General features: G+C 41.3%; 1 protein-coding gene across 1 annotated transcript in view; it reads right to left on the bottom strand.

Annotated features, from left to right (window-relative positions):
* The window catches only part of paxip1 (PAX interacting (with transcription-activation domain) protein 1), a 139,581-nt gene that overhangs the window by 70,971 nt on the left and 47,883 nt on the right, over positions 1–20,727 (bottom strand). Inside the window, exons 7-9 of the mRNA XM_063044434.1 lie at positions 12,665–13,151; positions 7,022–7,116; positions 6,371–6,466 (exon numbers count right to left, since the gene is read on the bottom strand). Coding sequence (XP_062900504.1) covers positions 6,371–6,466; positions 7,022–7,116; positions 12,665–13,151 — 678 coding nt within the window. The remainder of the gene's footprint in view (positions 1–6,370; positions 6,467–7,021; positions 7,117–12,664; positions 13,152–20,727) is intronic.

Genomic DNA, 20,727 nt, shown 5'->3' with positions numbered 1-20,727 from the left:
CACTGGAGTACTCGCAAGCCAGTGGGGATATTAATTTGGTGCTATAGTACAGTCACACACACCCCTTGTAATGACTCCATGATAAATTCATCAAGATATTGGAAGGATATATTCATGATTGCCTTCGAATACAGTGGAGATAAACCAGGTTCAGGTGTCCCCCGCTTTTCCAACATTCGCTTTACGAAACCTCACTGTTACGAAAGACCTACATTAGTTCTCTGTTTTCGCCTTCAGAAGGTGCTTTCACTGTTACGAAAAAAAAGCAGCGCGAGATAAAAAGCAGTGCGCGCCCGAGCAGCCAGTCTCCCCCGGATTCAGAACTGCATTCTAGCCAGCATTGCTTAAACACGTGCCTGTGAGCAGCCATTAGCAAGTTGAGTTCTAAGGTATCGGGAAAGCCTAAAAGAGCTCGTAAGGGTGTTACACTTAGCATAAAACTAGACATAATTAAGCGTTTCGATCGTGGCGAACGAACCAAGGACAAAGTGAGTTTGGCTTGTGGAAGCTGACGAAGATGATGTTGAAGAGGTTTTGGCATCCCATCACCAAGAACTGATAGATGAAGCTGATGCAATTGGAAGAAGAAAGGATAACAATCGAAACCGAATGCAGAAGCGAACTGAACGTGAAGCAACTGCGTGAGATTTTCGCTGCAATGATAAAGTATGACTTTAATTTTGAAAAGGTACGTAGGTTTAGGGGATATTTGCAAGATGGTTTGAGTCCTTACAAAGAACTGTATGATAGAAAAACGTGCGAGGCTCAGCAGTCAAGCAAGCCTTCCACATCAGCCACAGCAGACAACGAACCTCGACCTTCGACATCGAGGCGGGCAGTCATAGGAGAAGATGAGCTGCCTGCTCTAATGGAAACAGATGACGAGATGACACCCCAGTGTCCCACCACCCCAACACCCAGGCCGCGGACAGATACCGATTCGTGGAGACTGCAGCAGTAGCCGGGAGGCACACAGCACATCTTTAAGAAAAAAGCGGAAATAAACATGCTAATTAATCAGGCACGCAATTGTCGGCCCAGACCAGAGACGACGCAATCAGAAATCGGCACTGATCTGGGCCGACAATTACGTGCCAGGCAGCACCTAATTAATTAGCATGCTTGTTTCGGCTTTTTTCTTAAAGATGTGCTGTGTGCCTCTCGGCTACCGCTGCACCCCTGCATGCTTCGCGGATCGGTATCAGTCGGTGGCCTGGAGGGTGGGGGCCACTGCACCACCCAACCTGCGACAACTCAGCTTAACACACCATCAGTGTGCTCGGCACTGTCCCGATTCCAGTAAGTGATACTACACTGTACATACATTATTTCTACTTTATATAGGCTGTGTATTTTTACATGTTATTTGGTATGATTTGGCAGCTTCATAGCTTGAAGGTTACTGGAGAGCGCTTGCGCCGTGTTTTTGCCAACAGCGCTTACATGAGATTTTTTGCCGACAGCGCTTGCGTGAGATTTTCGCTACGGAGAACAGTGCAGTAATGATTGTGGAAAAGTATTTCTACTTTATATAGGCTGTGTATTTATCATATCATTCCTGCTTTTACTATATGTTACTGTTATTTTAAGTTTTATGTGTTATTTGGCATGATTTGGTAGGTTATTTTTGGGTCTGCGAATGCTCACAAAATTTTCCCATATAAATAAATTGTAATTGCTTCTTCGCTTCACGCCATTTCCGCTTACGAACCGTTTCATAGAAATGCTCTACCTTTGGATGGCGGGAGTAAACCTGTAATTACAGGCTGGTGAGTCTAAAACCTTTAGTAGGGGAAAAAGAAAAACTTCTGAGAGTAAGGATGAATCTGACTTGGAAGAGGCAAATTAATCAATACACACATAGATACCTTAAGAGGCGATCCCATCTTACACACCTGATTGAATCTTTTTAAAAGTGTTGATGAAGGCAGTGCACTTGATGTAATCTAAGGTCCCACATGGGAGACTGCTCCACAGGTAGCAGCCCACAGGCAATCTGGCAAAGCGGAGTCAAAGTTGGATTGGTGAGAAAAAGGGTGATGATAAAAGGTTGTTTTTGCAACTGGAAGCCTGTGATTAGTGGTGTAATTCAGGGATCTGTGCTGAGGCCCTTGCTGTTTGTTATGTACATTAACACCATGGATGTGAACATGGCTATAAGCTTGCAGACACCATGAAGATCAATGGTGTTTTTGATAGTGACAACAATAAAGTCTTCTATTACAGCCTGCTCCCCCATTCAATAAGATCGTGGCTGATCTAGCCATGGTCTCATCTCCATCTACCTGCCTTTTTCCCATAACCCTTAAATTTCCTACTAGGCAAAAATCTATCCAAACTTGCCTTAAATACATTTACTGAGGTAGCTTTCACTTCATCATTGGGCAGAGAATTCCACAGATCCACCATTCTCTAAGAAAAGCAGTTCCTCCTCATCTCCACCCTAAATCTACTCCCCTGAATCTTGAGGCCATGTCCCCTAGTTCTAGTCTCACTTACCAGTGGAAACAATCTTCTTGCCTCTATCTTATCTATCCCTTTCATAACTTTATACAAGATCTCCTCTCATTCTTCTGAAATCCAGCAACTACAGGACCAGGCTACTCAATCTCTCCTCAGAGTATAACCCCACTTATCTCTGGAATCAACCTGGTGAACCTACTCTGCAATGCCTCCAAAGCCAGCACATCCTCCTTCAAGTTAGGAGACCAGAACTGCACGCAGTACTCCAGGTGCAGCCTCACCAGTACCCTGCACAGTTACAGTATAACCACCCTGCTCTTCAATTCAATCCCTCTAGCAGTGAAGGCCAACATTCCATTTCCCTTCTTGATAGCCTGCTGCACCTGCAAACCAACCTTTTGTGATTCATGCACAAGTACTCCCAAGTCCCTCTGCACAGAAGCATGCTGCAATTTTTTTTTACCATTTAAATAATAATCTTCTCACATTTTTCCTTTCAAAGTAGATGACCTTACATTTACCAACATTGTACTCCATCTGCCAGACCCTTGCCCACTCATTTAACCTATCTATATCTCTTTGCAGACTCCCCGTATCTTCTGCACAATTTGCTTTTCCAGTCAATTTAGTATCATCAGCAAACTTAGATACACTATAATCGGCCCACTCTTCCAGATCTCCAGATCATTAATGTATATTGTGAACAGTTGCGAGCCCAGCTCCGATTCCTGCAGCACACCACTCACCATTGATTGCCAACCTGACTAGCACTTAAACATCCCAACTCTCTGCTTCTATTAGTTAACCAATCTTCTATCCATGCCAATACATCACCTCCAACTCTATGCATCCTTATCTTATGGATGAGTCTTTGATATGGCACCTTATCGAACACCTTCTGGAAATCCAAGTAAATAATGTCCATCTATTACCTTCTATCCACGGCACTCATTATATCCTCAAAGAACTCCAGTAAGTTTGTCAAACAGGACCTGCCTTTGCTGAATTCATGCTGCATCTGCTTGATGGATCAATTTCTTTCCAGATGCCTCGCTATTTCTTTTGAGATTTCCCAACTACGGATGTTAAACTAACTGGTCTATTGATACCTGCCTTTTGGCTATATCCTTTTTTGAACAGTGGTGTGACGTTCGCTGTTTTCCAATGCACCTGGACCTGCCCAGAGTCCAGAGAATTTTGGTAAATCATCACTAAAGCTTCTACTATAACTTCTGCCATTTTTTTCAGTACCCTGGGATGCATTCCATCAGGACCAGGGGACTTATCTATCTTCAGGTCCTCAAGTTTGCTCAATATTACCTCTTTAGTGCTAGCCATTGTATCGAGGTCCTCACCTCCCATCGCATCCACAGCATTTCTCTTTGGCAGGTTAGATGCATCCTCTACCATGACTGTTAGATTTCAATGACAAACTCTGCCAACTTCTTCAGGATTGAAGCCTAGGCACGTCTAGTCCAGTGGTATTTATACCCCTGTAGCCAGTCCCTCCTGATTGGTTATTCCTCATCCAATCAGGTTCCCGCTCTCCCACCTTGTTCACAATCAAATTCCAGTTCTTACTTATAGTGAGACCTTCATCTTTGTTAAAATTCTATTCCTCCAGTTTTATTTCAATGGCTTCCTTTACTAGGCAGTTCCAAAAGCCCCTGGCGCAGCACGGTAGTTTTGTGACAAAAGTCAATCCTATGGCCATTGCGAATGCAGTGTTCTGCTACAACCGATTTCTTCAGGTAACCCAAACGGATACACCTACTGTGCTCCTTGATGCAGGTTTCCACCGTGCTTCCCGACTGGCCGATATATGCTGCTTCATAGGGAACCTGCAAACACCAGCCAACCCAAGTCCCAGGTCAGCTTTTGACGCGCGTAAGCTGTGACGAGCTTCCTTGTGGGTTTTGGATGGCATTAATGCCGTATTTCTTCAGGATCCTGGTGATCCGTCCAGAAATTGTGAAAGTACAGAGCAAATTGGTAGTAGCATAGGGTTCCTCCTCGTTGTTAGTTTTCCTGGTTTTTCTGTCGACCCTTTTAAGGGCCCAATTGATTTTCTTTACCTTGTGCCATTCTGCAGCAATGTTGTGTGTAATGATTTTATTTCCTTGGGAAGACTCTCCAGGTCTGAAATAGTTTTTGCATAGTTGATCAAAGTAAAAAGAACTGCTCTATGCTGGGAGGCATGATGGTGGCTGTTATTGTTGAGGGACAGGTCTGTGTGAGTGGGTTTCTGATAAGACTCCACGTCTAAGTTTCAGTTTCCATTGTCTTAGGATGTCCAGGAACGGGAGGCTACCATTCTTCTCCCTCTCTATTGTAAATTTAATGATTGGATGTATACTGTTCAGATGGTCGTGGAACTGTTGGAGAACCTGGAGTCCATCAGGCCACATTATGAAGATGCCATCGACGTATCTGAAGAAGCATCTGGGGTGTAAGGGTAATCCTCTCCTCAAAGTCCTCCATGTAGAAATTATCAAAGGCCGGTGACAAGGGCAATCACATGACCAGTACATCCGTTTGTTCATAGTAGTTACCCTTATAGAGGAATTTTGTTGATGTAAGGGTGTGTTCAAAAAGGTCAATGGTACGCTTATCAAACTTTGACCACAGGAGGACTAAGCAGGAACTTAGCAGGAACTCTCCTTAACAAGAACTCTCATGAACAGGGACATGACGACGAAACTGACCACCGTGTCCTCTAGATTCAGCTGGATACCTGTACCCAGCTGGAACCCCGAGAAGGGTTTATTCGTCATATACGCCAGGAAGGCACTAAATCCTTTTTCATCAGAAAAACCTGTTTAAAAGTATGCTTTGAAGCTAACTTTTCGTAGGAACCCTGTTACATTGTAACAGAATTATCTATATAGCCTGGACAGCTGATAATGTCCCACAACCTTACTGTTACAAACAAGCAGCATAAAGGGTTTCTAACCTCTGCATTGTCATTCATTGCACATAATAAAAAATAAATTATACCTATTCCTCCTCCAACTTCTTCGCTATGAAAAACAACTTAACTTTCCTATCCTAGTTCTGTTGAACAGTCCCCGATCTGAAATATCAGTTGATTCTCTTTCCACAAATGCTGCATAACCTAATGAAATTTTCCAGAAGTTTTTCTTTAATTTGTTTTTAATTCCATGATTAAATCATGTTTTCTCCTTTAGATACTGAAAAGGCTACCAGCGGAGAAGATCAACTCTTTGGAGAAAACCATCTCTTTATAACTGTGCAAAGAAAACAAATCCCACATTGCTAGTCATGATCGACAGATACAAGAACCTCATGAAACAAATGTTTAATTCACGACTTGTCATAAATTGAGAATTAATCTTAAAATGAATTGGAACAAAGGAATTAGGGCTGGTCATTCAGTTCCATTAAATTGCTTTTGGTCCAAGGTCAGCGGTCAACACAAGATAAAACTGTCACTTGCAGAATGATCTGAAAGTGGAGGGAATATTAGAGACAGCATGCTTGGAAATAAAAGCAGAGATAAACTGGGCACCTGCTTTATAGTGTTCCAGCACCTTATTTTTACCACATTTGAACCCTATTCTGTATAAAATCAGAAGTACTAGCTGTGTCATCTTCCAGCCGAGTATAATGAAGAGCTGATTAACGTATGCAATAAAAATTTTTAAAAATTATGGCTTAATCACAAGAAATGGTATGGTAGTACATTAAAATTAAATGAAGCAGCATTGTCACCAAGTGCTACAATAACACAAGCAACAATATTCCCATCAATCCAAATGATTAAAATTACTTCCGAGAGAGATGCTCAAAATCAGTTCCGAGAGAGATCAAGATGCTCAATCAGTTCCAAAACTGATTAAAATATACATATGGGATAAAGAAAAGGCAATTATATGTACATGCTTACCTGGGCGTACATATTGCTGACCTGGCTTTCACACAAAAGGTGAGTGCATCTACTCGTCAGAGTGGGATCTACAATTCCACCGTGCACCTGGATAATCTGGACAAAGTATATACACAGACAATTAAAGCATAAAATACTATACATCTCCATTCATATATAGATAATATGGTTAGATTGATCTCAGAGGAGGTTAAACATAGATATCGGAAACTGTGGGTGTCAAAATAGAAACATAGAAAACCTATAGCACAATACAGGCCCTTCAGCCATAATGCTGTGTTGAACATGTACTTACTTAGAAATTAACTAAGTTTACCCATAGCCCTCTATTTTTCTAAACTCCGTGTACCTATCCAAGAGTCTCTTAAAAGATCTTATCATATCCTCCACCACCACTGTCGCTGGCAGCCCATTCCATGCACTCACCACTCTCTGTGTAAAAAACCTACCCCTGACATCTCCTCTGTACCCATTTCCAAGTACCTTAAAACTGTGCCCTCTCGTGCTAGCCATTTCAGCCCTGGAAAAAGCCTCTGACTATCCACAAAATCAATGCCTTTATAATGAGTAAATTTAAGGGGAATCAAGAGGGGTGCAGTTATCCCAGAGGGCTCTAGGATTAACCCAGCATTTTGTTCAGTGTTACCTCACCTTTTTCCAAGTTGCCAGCAGTTGTTTATCAGACATCTGCTCCGGGTAGTCAGCAATTGCGAAAACACATCCCAGTAAAAATGACTCCTCTGGAACTAAAAAGAGAAACAAGATCAATTGATCAAGTGACCAGATGCAGAATGTCATTTATGCACTGGATTTTACGAAAATACTCAAATGTTATTGAATAAAGCACCTAAAATAGTTACTGTGGTAACATACAGGTTAACCAATTGTGAGTAAGTGTCAACGTTAGAAATTAAATCTTCAGTAAATACTAATCTCATTTGCCCCATTCTCAGTCTTCATCTTTACTCGAGTCATTTACAGAATAGGGACTTTGGTCAGTGAAACGGAGTAGAGTCACCTGGCTCATTTTCAGGTCTCTGTTTGACGGCATATATAAAAAATGGATATATGGAAAACTCAGGGCCTTCAAACTGAAACATGAACTATGTTTCTGTTCCCAGAGATCTGGCCTGACCTGCCAATTATTTCCAGGATTTTTTTTAATTAACTTCTGCGATAAGTATAGAAACTCCTTCAAAAAAACAAGTATCATGCCATCAGGAGAATAAAAAAGCATCACGCTAAATCATACTTCCCAGCTTCTTATCCACAACCCCGCAGACAGCACAACTCCAGGAGCTCCACATTCATCAGCTTTTCAAAGAGCAAATTCCACACCCTACCATTCTCCAGTTGCTAATCTTATTTCCTCCTCAATTCCTCACATGCCTATTTACATTAAATCTCTCTTATTTATTTATTGCCCTCTTAGCTAAAGAAAATAAAAGCAGAGGCACCTTTGCATATTTAACCCTCTCCATTATCTGAACTACTGAAGAAGTCATCAGATACTTTAATGCTCAAATATACATTACTATACTTGCAATCCTGTGACAATTATGTTCCAGAAAACAACTGATTTTCACATTGGGTGTTTCTTCCAAGAATCAAGAGTTTTGTCTGCTTAGCCCCACAGAGTTGTACCTGACTCTCTACACAAGTCCTCCCGCTTGGCACTGGGGGCCTGGGTGCAGAATGTACCCAGTGTAAGTGTCTGCAGCATGTACAGATCTCAAAAAGATTCACAGACTCCCCAGCCGCATGCAATTTCTACAGCCTGAATAGTTCCATGTCCACACTTGTATGACTTCTGACATTGCAATTCCTTTTGCGTACCCAAAGTTTTGACTGCAGCTTAGGCTCATATCCCAGATGTCTGGGCATCCAGAGGTGGATGCCAAAAGATCAGGAACCTGTATCTGAGACTGGGATACTTTGGACCTGGCATTGGTGGGGGCAGAAAATTACATCTGTCCATTCTAATTGTCTTCTCCCTGTTTATATGCCAGACAAAGAGGGAGCACAAGGTATGCCTGTGAGTTTCCAGGACTAGTAACACTGAAGAGGCTGAAGAGAACATTCAAATTTAGCACCTTACACACTGGGAAATAATTTTAGGAAAAGGAAGATACCCAAAAATCACCAAGATAAAATTAGTTACTATATCAGTGTGTAGCTGGATTCATAGTCTTTCATATTACTTAAAAACTTCCCGATCTTCACTCAGTTCTTACAAGAACTGAATGAGGTAGCGAGGAGCAGTAAGGAGTTTGTACATTCTCCCCATGACGAGGTGGTTTTCTCTGGGTGCTCCAGTTTCCTCCTATATTCCACACACGTACAGGTTAGAAGGTTAATTGGTCACATGGGTGTAATTGAGTGGAGTGGTCTCATGAGTTAATTACTTATTCATTTGCTTGCTCACCTGGAAACAACTGCTAACTTTATCAACTGAATACTGATATTTAAGTTTCAACAGTATAAGGCGGGAGGAGAAGAAGGTGGCGCAACGCAGCGCGTGCAGCTCTCCGGTGAAATGATATCGTCTCTGTTAAATAGGGGCCGTGGACAATTCTGATCTGATGGAGACAGACGTGAAAGCACAGAGGAACATCTGGAGAAATTTTTGAAATGCTGGTTCGCTGCTGCTGTTACTGGACGATCGAGAATCTTCCGGAGAGAAGGCCCCAAAACCCCGGCTTTGCCTGCTGTTGGCGACTGAGGCTGAGGTCGAAGCGTTGGGATAGAGATGGTGCTCGGTACTCGGTGTCGGAGGGCTGATCAGAGGCTCGAAGTTTTCGGACGACTCAGAGTCGGACAGTGGTCAGGCATGGCAGGGAGAGTTTTCTTCCTTCTCCCGTCTGCGTGAGATGTGGGACATTCGAGAGACTTTGAACTTATTTTACTGTGCCATGGCCTGTTCTTCATCAAGTTATGGTATTGTTGCACTGTTGTAACTATATGTTATAATTATGTGTTTTTTTGTTAGTTTTTCAGTCTTGGTCTGTCCTGTGCTTTTTGTGATATCACACCGGAAGAATATTGTTTAATTTCTTAATGCATGCATTACTAAATGACAATAAAAGAGGACTGCGTGTCTTCATAATCTATAAGACTGCGAATTTCCTATAGATGCGTTAAAAAACCCACCATGCCACAACGTTATATTGAAACACAAATTGATTAATTTGTGCAGGCTACTTAGTAAGTCACAATTCGCTAACACAAGAACCCAACTGAAATTCATGCTAACATTGCCTAGACTTAATGCAGTTTTGCTTCCAGAAAGAAAATTATTAGAAAGCTATAGATTTTAAAACTCTTAGTAGATGCACTTTTAAAGAAGAATTACTCAAGTTTAAAAACCCCATATCATTTAGTCCAACAAATGATTCACATTTATTCACCATATAAATCTCATACCACCCCAATGAATATAACTCAAGGCCTTAATGACCCACAGTTACTGCAGCTCCAAAGATCACTACTGTCGATGCTCTACAAATCGGAAAATCTTCCAACTCTGTATATTCTATTTATTTATTGAGATACAGTGCAGAATAGACCCTTCCGGCCCTTCGAACTACAACACCCAACAATCCTGATTAAATCTGAGCCTAATTACAGGATAATTTACAATAGCCAATTAAACCTACCAAAAAGTAGGTTTTGGACTGTGGGAAGAAACCAGGGTACCCAAAGGAAACCTTATGCAGTCATGAGGAGAACATACAAACTCCTTTCAAGCAACTGTGGGAATTGAACCCAAGTCACCTGTACCATAAAGCATTGTGCTAACCACTCTGCTTCTGTGCCAACGAACAACAATGAAGATTTGATTTCTCTAAAGAATGGACATGAGAATCCAGACTTTGGCAGGAAGAGAACAGTGACACCCAAGTTGAACGATTTAACTTGTACATATTTCTGCCCCCACTTTATAATAAATTGCCACCTAACTTTCCCTTTGAGGACAGAAAGTACTCCCTTTCCATTGCTCTTTAGCCCTCTGTGATTAAAATATGGCCTTTTCAAGATTAATTGAGGAGTTGTACACGATGTGTTATACAAGTGCTCCGTTAAGTACATTCAATTAATGATGAGTAACGCTCGGTATGTTTGGAAGTCATGACATGCACAGACTGAAACTGTCGTAGAATATTAACTTTGAGCTGTCACTTAACTCAAGAGCAGACTGTTCCAAAAGCACTTAGGAATAAAATATATATATTACCCTCAGTAAAAGTAATAATGAAAATAAGCAAGTCCTTCATCTCTTTGGAAACAATTAAGAACATTTGCACAATGAACCACGAATATTTTGTCAGAATATAAAATGCTTTCCTGAATTCAATAAACTTGATACTAAATATGAAATTCATGTATCCTCATCAGTTCCATTAAAAAATGTATATATATTTAACATAAACTCACATAATGCTTATAACACAGCCAAGTGTTTAAAAGAGGAACAAACTATACAGAGAGACAGATGAGAACCACTGAGCACATCTACATGAAACACTGTTACAGGAAAGCAGCATCCATCACCAGAGATACCCACCACCCAGGTCATGCTCTCTTCTCGCTGCTGCCATCAGGAAGGCAGTACAGGAGCCAGAGGACACGTGGCACCAGATTCAAGAACAGTTACTGTCCCTCAATTATCAGGCACCTGAATAAAAGGGGTTAACTACACTCAACTTCACTTGCTCCATCATTGAAATGTTCTCACAATCAATTACCTCCCTTTAAAGACCATCTCATTATCTCACGTTCTCATTATTTATTGCTATTTATTTATATTTGCCTTTGCACAGTTTGTTGTCTTCTGCATTCTGGTTGATCTTTCATTGATCCTGTTACAGTTACTACTCTATAGATTTGCTGAGTATGCGCACATGAAAGTGAATCTCAGGGTTTGTATTTGGTAACCTATGTATTTTGACTACAAAATTTACTTTGAAAGAGCCAGAATTAGAAAGGAAATAGTAGTCTGTAGTGAAGCCAGGGGTAACTTAGAAGTAAGTGCGATGGTGGGGAAAAATTAGCGGATATGCAAGACCATAAAACATAGGAGCAGAATTAGGCCATTCAGCCCATTGAGTCTGCTCCACCATTCAATCATGGATGATCCTTTTTTTCTATCTTCTCCTCAACCCCAGTTGCTGGCCTCCTCCCCGTAACCTTTGACGTCATATCCAATCAATCTCTGCCTTAAATACACCCAACGACCTGGCCTCCACAGCTGCATGTGGCAACAAATTCCACAAATTCACCACCCTTTGGCGAAATAAATTTTTCTGCATCGTTGTTTTGAAAGGGCGCCCTTCTATCCTGAGGCTGTGTCCTCTTGCCCTAGACTCTCCCACCATGGGAAACATCCTTTCCACATCTACTCTGTCTCGGTCTTTCAACCTTCGAAAGGTTTCACTGAGACACCCCCCCCCCCCGCCCCATCTTTCTGAATTCCAGCGAATACAGACCCAGAGCCATCAAATGTTCCTCATATGATAACCCTTTCATTCCTGGAATCATCCTTGTGAACGTCCTCTAGACCCTCTCCAATGCCAGCACATCTTTTCTAAGATGAAGGGCCCAAAGCTGTTCACGATGCCGAAGGTGAGTATCCTGCGGGAGAAGTGTGGGACAGGTGGTAGAGGAGTGCCAGGTCCGGGGGGCGGGGGATGTGGTTGGTGGCGTGGGTGCAGACCTACAGGGCAATGTCAATGTCATTTGATTCCAAACAATTGGTTTGGTGATCAATACAAAATGTCCCTCTGCTGCTTCCCGTTCCCTCCCCTCTCAATTCCGCTTCTCCCAACCATGATTCTCCCCGCCCTGTCCCCTTCTCACTCTTAGTCCACAACAGAAACCCACATCAGAATCAGGTTTGTCATCACTCACACATCAATGATTTTTTTTTCTTTGCAGCAACAGTACAGTGCAATACAAAATTATTACAGTACTGTGCAAAAGTCTTAGGCACCTACCTGTGAATATGTGCCTAAGAATTTTGCACAGTACTGTATGTTTTTTTTGAATTATCTTAGTGTTTTTTGTGCTGCATCAGATCCAGAGTAAATTATTTCACCTGCGTACTGGAAGTGACATTAAACAATCTTGAATCAAAAGAGCTACAAAGTACTTTGAAGAATTGGAGCTAAAGCCAGAATGTACTGACAAGTACTGCCTACTCCTGCTCTTGTTTTTAATGCCCTTAAACAAACGTAGATGCAACATTTATTATGCAGTATTTATATACACAAATATATTTCCTCTCCAACCACTTACTTTCCAACCCAGGATCGTGTCCAAAGATTTGCAACTGTTGCTGAAGAACGGGATGCTGCTGTTGTTGCTGCTGGTGGTGGTGATATTGAAGGTGCTGCTGTTGTTGCTGTTGCAACTGCTGCAAGTGATGTTGCTGCTGGAGGTGCTGCTGTTGCAGTCGCTGAATCTGCTGTTGCTGCAGCTGCTGCTGCAGCTGGTGCTGCAGTTGCTGCTGCGAGAAAGCATGCTGCTGCTGGAATGGATGCTGGTGAAGCTGCGGCTGAGGTTTCTGCTGCTGCTGCAGCTGCATTAGATGCTGCTGCTGGAGCTGGAGCAGCTGGTGCTGCTGCTGCTGCTGCTGCGACTGTTGCTGCAGCAGCTGCTGCGCCTCGGGGGTTAACTGCTTGACCTGCGAGAAAAGCACGGCGTTGGGATGTCGAACGTCAGGGGCTTGCTGGTTCTGATTAGCTTCCAGATTTTTGGTTGGGGCTGAAAGGGATTGCAAGATCTGGAGGAGGAAACAAAATTGGAACAAATTAATAAAGGAGTCAGGATCAGTTCATAATTTCCAAATTAAACTCCCCATAACAAACAACAAATCCTGAACAAAGACCTATAGGTTAGAAGCTGAAATCAAAGAATGAAGCCACATGGGCTTTTGATTCAGCTCCATTACTCGTTGAGATTGCGGCTAATCTGATCATTAGGTTCAAATCCAGCCTGATCCCAATAATGGAATTCCCCAGTAGTCCAAAAGACTTTTGCAGCTTCGAATATATTTCATGATTCCATTTTCATAATTCCCTGGGATGCAGAATTCTCCTGATAACCTTCTGAAGGAAATCTCTCCTCATCCCAGTCTGAAATAGGTATCCCTTTAGCCTGAAACTGTTCTCTCTTTCTACATTCCCTGGAAGGAGAAAATTTTCTTTCAACTTTGACCCAGTCAGCTACTTCAACTTTTTCTTCAGTAGGATTTGTTGTCATATGTTCTATAATCATATTTTAAAGTTCAGTACTGCCCAGTCTATATCTGCCCCACCACGGCCACCTCCTTCCTCCAAGCATGCAAACTTATGGAAACTATTTAGAAAGGCATAGATTAATATCAAACACATAGTTCTAAAGCAATTACATTTCTACACTGGTGATCTAAATGACTGGATAGTTGACATGTGACAGAAGTCCAAATCCTACTCAAGTACTGCTGGAAGCTTAAACACAGTGAATAAAGTCCTGGAATGAAACACTATTAGTGATGGTGATGTGGCCATATTTTGTTGAAACTTATCCAGTTCACTGTTGTGACATCACTGTCTGGTATAGAGGCTCCAAGACAGAATTGCAAGAAGCTACGCAGGGCTGTAGACTGAGCCAGCACCATCACATGCATAACCCTACCCACCATTGAGAGCATCTTCAAGCTTCAGTGCCTCAAGGTGGCAGCATCCATCATTAAGGACCATCACCATTTCGACATGCCCTCTTCTCATTCCTACTGTTGGGCAAGCTACAGGAGCCTCAAGACCCATACTTAACTCAGGAAACGCTTCTTCCTGCTTAACAATTTTCTGAAGTGTCGATGAACCCTTCCTCATTGTTCCATTTCTCATTATTTATTTTGCAATCCACAGTACTTTTATGTTTTTGTACTCTACTACTTTCTATAAAACAACAAATTTCAGTTAAGACAGTGATAATAAATCCAACACCGATTCTGATTGTCCTTTTGGAAAACAAAATCTTATCCAGTCCACTCAAAATATGATTCAACACTTAAATACTCTGAAAAGCTAAACAAAAAAATTAGGGGTGGGGAATGCATGCTGGCCTTACCAGAATGCTCATGTTCTGAGAATAGTAAGTCTAGGAATATACTTGAATGGTAGCTTGGAGACTACATTTGGTCCAAGTGGTTTTAACAATGTCTTTAATTTTTCAGATCTTTGAATTTGGACCTTATCAGTCATTGGGATCCAAGGGAAATAGTTTGGATTCAAAATTGGCTCAAGTAGCGGGTTTTGCAAGGCACTGATCAAGGGCCATTTCAGCAGAAGTCTGATTGGAGATCCAAAGGGTCAGATGTGGTCCCACAGCAAGTGTTCAGAAATATGAAGTGTTTCAACAAGAGTTTCAAAAGAAAACTCTTCACAATGGCAGAGGCTGCCAGGAAGAAAGAACAGAAGGAAGGGAATTTTATTTTAAAATATAATGTCAAGTGAAATTATGTACAATATTCAAATCGCTAAAAGACAATTTTTGGAAGTGATGGCTGAGGAAGGTACTTGCACATTTATTAGTGAATTAACTTTCAGCGGACCTGCACAGGTGTCTACACTGGACAGCCATTTCCTGTGCTGCATCATTCCATTTAATCAGTTGAAATGTCAACTTTTTCCTCAATGTTTCTAGTGTTTTATTTTTATTTTACTAGTATACCAGAGTACAGCCATAGGAGTAAATGGAATCTACCACCAAACAGCCACAAGAGAAACTGAAATAATTACTTCCAGCACTGAATATATAAACAGAGACTTGCATTAAAACTGCCAGAGGCTGGTGTTTATGGCCAAGAAACACGATGAAATGACTGAATGGTACAGAGCATCACCACAGTGATCAACACACAGCAGCATTAATATTGGACAGTCAATCCACCTTCACCCAACACATCGTTTTCCCTCTTTGGTCTATCCCATCTCCATCTAAAGGCCTTTGCTGAATCAATTTCCTCCCTTCAGGCTGGGAGCTCTAATACCATCATGAGATTTTTCATAACCCAGGGATAAGCAAAGCGTGCCACTACCACCCTTCTCAAACCAAGCATGATTTCCTGTCAACCCTTTCTACCCATAGAGATGAGCAAGCCCAACTCTCCAGTCTAACATTGTAACTGATATCTGGAACAATTCCCACAAGTCTATTCTGCACCCGCTCTTGGATATTTGCAATCTGAATATATAATCTTATGAATGTTATAGCAGAGGGGTTCCTGGAGTCTATGGCAACACTCAAAGCGAATGTACCAACCCCGCCCTCAACCTCCACACCCAAAAGTCATTCCCTGAATTACTATCCAATTCCTATTTAAAAGGTATTCACTGAGTTCCCACCCCTACAGCCTGTGATTTTCAATATCTAATCCTAATTATTAGATTCAGAATCATTTTATCCATCACAGGTACATCAAAACATACAGTGAAATGTGTTGTTTGTCTAAACAACCAACACAAACTAAAGATGGGGAGCAACCCGCAAGTGTTGCCACACACTCTCATGCCAACATAACACGCCCACAATGCTATCATTTCAATCATGTAGTTCATGACACAACTGTCCAGTGGTGGTCCAGCCACAATTACATCGTTATTTTCACAGTGTGACGAAAACAGAACTTTTCATTACACTTCATTATTCTTGCTAAACTCGATAAAACTGTATTTGGTAGCTTCAGTAGCAGTTCTGGAAACCTGGATAAAGTGCTCTATAAATACACAAAGCCACCTACAGCTACTTCACAACTAAAGCAATGAGCTACTTGGCATCTACTCCTACAATTCACTCTCCTACTCTACCTACGCCAGGCTGCTGTTTATTGCTAACACAATCATACCCTCAGTTCTAATCAATAAACTCCAAAACCTGGGCTTCTGTACCACCCTCTGCAACTGAATCCTTGATTTCTTCACTGGGAGACTACAGTCAATACAGATCAGAAATGACATCTCCTCCTCACTGACAATCAACACTAACACATGTCAAGGGTGTGTGCTTAGCCCGCTGCTCTGCTCTCTCTATACCCACAACTGTGTGGCTAGGCACAGCTCAAACAGCATCTATAAATTTGCTGATGACACTTGTTGGCAGAGCTTCAGATGTTGACTAGTAGGTGTACAGGAGTGAGATAGATCAGCTGATTAAGTGATATTGCAATAACAAACTTGCACTCCAAGTCAATAACATCAAGGAAGTGATTGTAGACTTCAGGAAGAGGAAATCGAATGAACATTAGGGTGCAAAGGGTGAGTAGTTTCAAGTTCCTGGATCTCAACTTTGCTGAAAGTCTATCCTGGTCCCAACATATTGATGCAATTACAAAGAAGGCATGACAATGCCCTCTTCTCATTGCTACCATCAAGGATGAGCTACAGGAGCCTGAAGGCACACACTCAACATACCAGTAACAGCTTCTTCCCCTCTGCTATCCGATTTCTGAATGCACAAGGAATCCATGAACACCACCATTTTTCCCTATATTTTTGCACTACTTATTTTTTTTATATATACAGTGTATTCCAGTTAATTGGGCCACCAGCTAATCATGGCAGCCACCATTTGGGACAACTCTTAAAGAACAAAAGCAAATGCATAGAACAGTTTTTAAGTAACTTCACCTTGCCGAATTTGTGTTCAAAAATCAGTGATCTTTGTCACTGATAGTTGGTGAATAATAAGCAGCAAGACAATTCAGAAATTATGTGCTCACTGCAGTATCAAGCATTCAGACTTGGAGATACCAGAATGGCTACGGCTGAAAATGAAATAATTTCACTACTTCAACAAATTAGGCACTACGAAGAATCTGAAGGTCTCAACAATCACCTTGAAAATTACAATAAAAATGAAGATTTGGAGGATGCAATCATCAAAAATATTGTCTGAAGGCAGATCATTATCTGTGGTGATTTTGTTCACTTACAGCAAATCAAAATAACACTGGCTTAATTCCTCCATCGATAACTATTAGAACCAATACAATTTTATGGTACCGCAGTGGCTTTGGTAGTGTGCTAATTTATTCTATATTTCATTTAAATACATAATTTCTTACTCAGTTAAAAAGTACTAAAAACAGATAAACTACCGTTTTAACTACTTCAATGAAACTTCAGCTAATTGAGCCAGCTGCTTAATTGGGTCAAAACATACACATGTCAATGTATCCCAATTAACCGAAATCCACTGTATATACTTATTTGTGATTTATACTTTTTAAAAAATGTATTACAACGTACTGCTACCGCAAGAGAACAAACTTCACAGCATATGCCAGTGATATCACACCCGATTCTGATTCTTGCAAATTGGCTACAGAATCCAATAGCCTGCTTTCAAAAGAATGCGCATTTGTACAATGCTCATCTTAACCCTCATGTGGATTGCACAGCCACTGAAATACATTTAAAATGTAGTGTCTGATATAATACAGGACACACAGAAGCCAATTTGTGTTCAGCGTCAAATTAACCATGTCAATATGTTTTAGTGGCATCGCCTTGGAAATAACAGCCAGGAAAGCAAGGATAAATTCCTTTTGGAAATACCACTGGGATTTTTAAACATTTTTTGTCAATGGATTTGCTATTATGCTTCATTTGAACAACAGCAGCATGGCACTGCATCTGTCCAATACTGGAGTGCCAGCAAAGGTTTAAGTCCTTAATTCTCTGGAGCAGGATCTAACCGATATTTTTGCATGACATCCCCAATCCAAGATCCCAGCTTACAAAACGGCCCACTTGTGTGTGAACAGCTCATAGGAATGGAACCCTGTTTTAATATGGGGAGGACCCTGCAAATGGTCCAGATGCAATGCAGCAACAATCTTGAAATCAGTGGAATGCTCAAAGCAGCAGAGGGCCTAAAGCAACAGTCCAAAGAGTCCTTGTATCGGAAACAGTCCTGACAACATATGAAGGCTGTGCGTGTTTATTAGAACAGTTTTAAGAGACATTCAAAACAATAAATATTACATTTAAATATTTTTAATGTTAAGACACTAACTAAAGCAAATTTTTTTTAAAAAGTGAATGCCAAGGCTAATAAATTAGTGCTGCCCATATTTCATTACTCTAGTCACACTTGCTCAGGTAGGACAAATGTTAGACCATAAGATATAGGAGCAGAATTAAGCCATTTGGCCAATCGAGTCTGTTCTGCTGTTTCATCATGGCTGATCCAATTTTCCTCTCATCCCTAATCTCCTGCCTTCGCCCCCTATCCCTACATGCACAGACCAATCATGAATCTATCAACTTCTGCCTTTATGCATATTTAAGGCTTGGCCTCCACAGCTGCCAGTGGAAAAGAATTCCACAAATTCACCACTCTCTGGCGAAAGAAATTCCTTCTCATATCCATTCTAAAAGGATGCCCTTCTATTATGAGGCTGTGTCTGCTGGTCTTAGACTCTCCCACCATAGGAAACATCCTCTCTACATCCAATTATTGCCTTTCACCATTTGGTAAGTTTCAATGAGGTTACCACTGATTCTTCTGAATTCCAGTGAATACAGGCACAGAGCCATCAGATGCTCATCATATGAAAAGTCATTCAATCCTGGAATCACTTTCATGAACCTCCTTTGAACTCTCCCCAGTTTTAGCACATCTTTTCTAAGATGACGGGTCCAAAACTGCACTCAATACTCAAAGGGAGGCCTCACCTGTGCATTACAGTCTGAACATTACATCCTTGCTTTTTATATTCCCATCCTCTTGAAATGAATGCTAATATCGCATTTGCCTTCCTCACCACAGACTCAACCAGCCAATTAACCTATAGGGAATGCTGAACATGGACTCCCAATTCCCTTAGCATCTCAGTTTTTTTTAATGTATTTTCTCTCCATTTTGAAAATAGTCAATGGTTTCATTTCTTCCACCAAAGTGCATGATCATACAGTTCCGGGCACTGTATCCCATCTACTCCTTCTTTGCCCATTCTCCAAATCTGTCCAAGTCCTTCTGTGGCCTCATTTCCTCAAAACTACCCGCCCCTCTACCTATCTTCATATCATCTGAAAACAAAGCTGTCAATTCCAACATCCAAATCATTGACATAAAAATAATCGGTCCCAACACACACCCCTGTGGAACACCACTAGTCACTGGCTGCCAGCCGGAAAGGCTCCCTTTATTCCCATTCTTTTCCTCCTGCCAATCGGCATTGCTTTATCCATGCTAGAATCTTTCCTGTAATACCATAGGCTCGTAGCTTGTTCCACAGCCTCACGTGTGGCACCTTGTCAAAGGCCTTCTGAAAATCCAAGTACACATGAAACTGACTCTCCATTATCTATCCCACTTGTTATTTCTTCAAAGAATTCCAACAGGTTTGTCAGGCAAGATTTTTCCCCATGAGGAAACCATGCTGACTACGGCATAAATATATTAAAATATATTTTGCTCCAAAATATAATCCTAAAGTTTGCTGATGTAGAATTTGTGTGCTTTTCTTTTTATTTCCTGCTGCTCATTTATTTTGTTGTTTTGCATTGTCTCTAGAGTGTATTAGATTGAGAAGAGACTTTAGAGGTATACAAAATTATGAGTGATATAGAAAAAAAGTGGATGGTCAGTTAGTCTTCTTCCCTTCCCTCCCTCCAGCCAAGCCAAGGCAGGGAATTCTAAAATTAGAGCATGGATTTAACTGGGAAAGATCTAAAAGGAACCTGAGGGGCAACTTTTTTCAGCGGCTGGTGGATATGTGGAATGAGCACCCAAAAGAATCTGTAGAAGGTACAATTACAACATCTGGATGACATAGGGACAAGTACATTGACAGAAAAGATTTAACCGAAATATGGGCCAAGTGCAAGCAAGCGGGATTATCTCAAATAGACATCTTGGTCAGCAAAAATTCACCCTGCAGTACCTCAAAAGCCTTGCTAAATTTGAAATAGATAACGTCCACTGCCCTATCCTCATCTACCCTATTGGTTACCTCTTTAAGAACTTTTTTTTGAAAAGATTGTCAAACTTGTCTCCCCACATCCAAAGCCATCCTAATCAGGCTCTGTCTATCTAAAAACCTGAACCTCAGAATTCCCTGCAGTATCTCCGCCACCACAGATGTCATGCTGTTGGTCTGTATTACCTGAGCACGTCCATTACCCTTCTCAAGCAATGTCAGCCACCATCCAAGCTCCAGGAACTTCACCAGTGGTCAACAAGGAAGGCAGGAATTAGACAAATTTTTGTGCTATGGCATTAGTCAACACAGTAATGAGGAATTCAATTTTTAAAAACAAGGTTCGGAGGGATAAATAAAAACTTGTCAAAGCTGACAGATTTGAGTAGGG

The sequence above is a fragment of the Mobula hypostoma genome, chromosome 3 (genome assembly GCF_963921235.1).
Source record: "Mobula hypostoma chromosome 3, sMobHyp1.1, whole genome shotgun sequence".
Classification (NCBI taxonomy): Eukaryota; Metazoa; Chordata; class Chondrichthyes; order Myliobatiformes; family Myliobatidae; genus Mobula; species Mobula hypostoma.
Note: the sequence above shows the minus strand (reverse complement) of the source record. Positions and strands in the feature narration are given on the sequence as shown.